This window comes from Montipora foliosa, chromosome 5 (assembly GCF_036669935.1).
Source record: "Montipora foliosa isolate CH-2021 chromosome 5, ASM3666993v2, whole genome shotgun sequence".
NCBI lineage: Eukaryota > Metazoa > Cnidaria > Anthozoa > Scleractinia > Acroporidae > Montipora > Montipora foliosa.
Window position 1 is genome coordinate 45,009,931 of NC_090873.1, and position 2,494 is coordinate 45,012,424.

Here is a 2,494-nt window from a genome sequence, read left to right on the forward strand (position 1 = left end):
GTACAAAAATGTCTTGATGAAATTGGTACCCTAGCTGATGAACTGTGTAAAGAGAGACACGATGAGGTTTTCAAAAGCCGAGTTTTCCAGCGTTTTTCTGACCTTTTTGCTGAATACACTCTTCATCTCCGGAATACCAATGGCCCCCTTTCAGAATTTTGGATGTCCTATACAGACATGATCGAGCTACTACTTCACATGATCCGAGCTTCTAGAGAAGGTAATTGGGAACGCCATCTCTCCTGTGTCCGCCAGATGCTCCCATGGTGCTTTTCCTACGATGCTATCAACTACGCAAGATACCTGTCAGCTTATTACAGCGATATTACAAGTCTACCAGATGAGCACCCTGAGGTACACGAGTTCATGAGAAACGGTGGATTTTAAGTTCAGTTGAGCAACGGCAATACATTTGGAAGAATTCCCGTTGACCAGACTCTTGAAGAAACCGTAAATAAAGATACCTTAACACCTGGGGGTACCAAGGGCTTTAGTTTGAAACCTGGAGCCGTACAAAGGTACTACTTGACGGCAGAATTTAGAACTTTGTTCCAGCGCAGTTTGCGCGAAATGGTCGCCTATGCCAAAGGGAAGCACGGCCATGCTGAACTTCACTCGTCTCGCATTGCCCAAGATGAGAAAGATGTGGCCGCAATGGTTGATTTAATCAAGAACTGGACAGATCCATTTGCAGGTCATGTGTAACTGTCCAGCATCTCAACAGGAGCTGTTGCCACTACTGCTATAGCAGAGGACCTTGCGACCGCCTATAAAGTTGGAGAGGCAGCCTACGCTGATTTCAAGAAGACCCGTCTCGAATCACAGCCCCCAAAGGTAAGGTTCAATGACAAATTGAAGAAGCAAAAGCTGAAAACCTTCAGTGCTTTATCGAAGACCAAGACGGTGGCAAAGGGTAAAGACACAGAAACTGTTCTGCGCGCTGATCGAAATTTGTTTGCGCGGATGATCGTAATTGCTGAAAGCCGCAATCTGCAAATGAAAGATATGTTAAAGCACCCATTAGGCCCTCTTCCTGCTTCCCTGGCCTGCAACAATGGCTTTCCCCGCAAGACCAATAAGAAACAACTTGGCAAAGAATTAGAGAAATTGATACAGCCAACAACAGAGGTAACACGGCCGTCAGCTTACCTAATAGATGGGATGGCTCTCGTCCAAAAGCTGAAGGTAGATTATCTCCTATTTGGTGAGATCGCAGACAAGATTCTATCTAGAGTGTTGCTTGAGGGAGAGGGTAGCAACAGAGTGGATGTGGTATTTGACGTGTACAGAGACATTTCCATTAAATCAGCAGAGAGAGAACTCAGAGGTGAAAGTGATGCTATAACTTTCAAGAACCTTGCAGCTGGCCAGAAGGTCAAGCAATTCAAGGATTTTTTACGCAATGGTGACAACAAAACAAGTCTTGTCAGGTTTGTTGTGGAACACTGGCAAAACACACCGAGTCGCAAGAGACTGAAAGATAAGGAGCTGCATGTAACATGTGGAAACCGATGCTACAAGATCACTGCCAAAAGAATAGAGGATGAAGAAGAGCTAAGATCTGAACAAGAGGAGGCTGATACACGACTTCTCCTGCACGCGCAACATGCAGCAAATGAGCAGCGATATAAGTCAATCATTGTATCCTCAGAAGACACAGACGTTAGAATCCTATGCCTTGCGTTTTCATTTTCCATTGATGTACCGATTTATCAGCGTTGTGTTTCTCAACTGAACGCTCGGTATGTCGACATTGGAAAAATAGCCCATGCTATTGGCCAAAATGCGTGCAAAGCACTACCAGGTTTGCACGCATTTACGGGTTGTGATGCAGTGAGTGCCTTTGCAGGGATTGGGAAAGTGAAGCCCCTGAAGTAGTTACTGAGTAAAAAGGAATACCAACGCACATTCGAGCAACTTGGAGAAAACTGGTTGATGTCTGAAGATCTTTTGATGCAGTTAGAGGCATTTGTCTGTGATATCTATGGCGCAAAGAACGGTATCTCAGACGTGAATCAATGCAGATATTCGGTCTTCTGTGCAAAGAAAGGTAATAATAATAACAATAATAATAATAATAATAATAATAATAATAATAATAATAATTATTATTATTATTATTATTATTTGCAGTAGCAAAACGTATAGATGCAAAAAATCTATGGCATGTATAGGGCGCCCGGCGTAACCTATACAGCCTAAAAGGAAATCAAACTAGTTACACAACCATACATCTAAGCAAATGATCCTATAAAATAACAGTTTTTAAAAATGTTTAAAAAAGTATACAATATGTACAATAAATTAAAAGTAATAATAAAAGGTTAATAGTTAATTATCAAAAAATATAATGTTCCAAATTATAAAACAGCTGCTTTGAAATAACGAGCTATATGCAACCAGTATGAAATGGTGGCTTTCTGCATCTTCTCTAAAACACACTTTGATCGGGCACCAACAAGCTTCTTCATAGTTTCTTCTACGTCCTTCGACC

General features: G+C 41.7%; 1 protein-coding gene and 1 pseudogene across 1 annotated transcript in view; one reads left to right on the top strand and one right to left on the bottom strand.

Annotated features, from left to right (window-relative positions):
• The first annotated feature begins 654 nt into the window (after window positions 1-654).
• Window positions 655-1,878, top strand: LOC138002807 (uncharacterized; annotated as a pseudogene).
• Window positions 1,879-2,360: 482 nt separating this feature from the next.
• Window positions 2,361-2,494, bottom strand: part of LOC138002808 (uncharacterized) — a 1,131-nt gene continuing 997 nt past the window's right edge. The window contains exon 1 of the mRNA XM_068848786.1: window positions 2,361-2,494. This exon is cut by the window's right edge and continues 997 nt beyond it. Coding sequence (XP_068704887.1) covers window positions 2,361-2,494 — 134 coding nt within the window.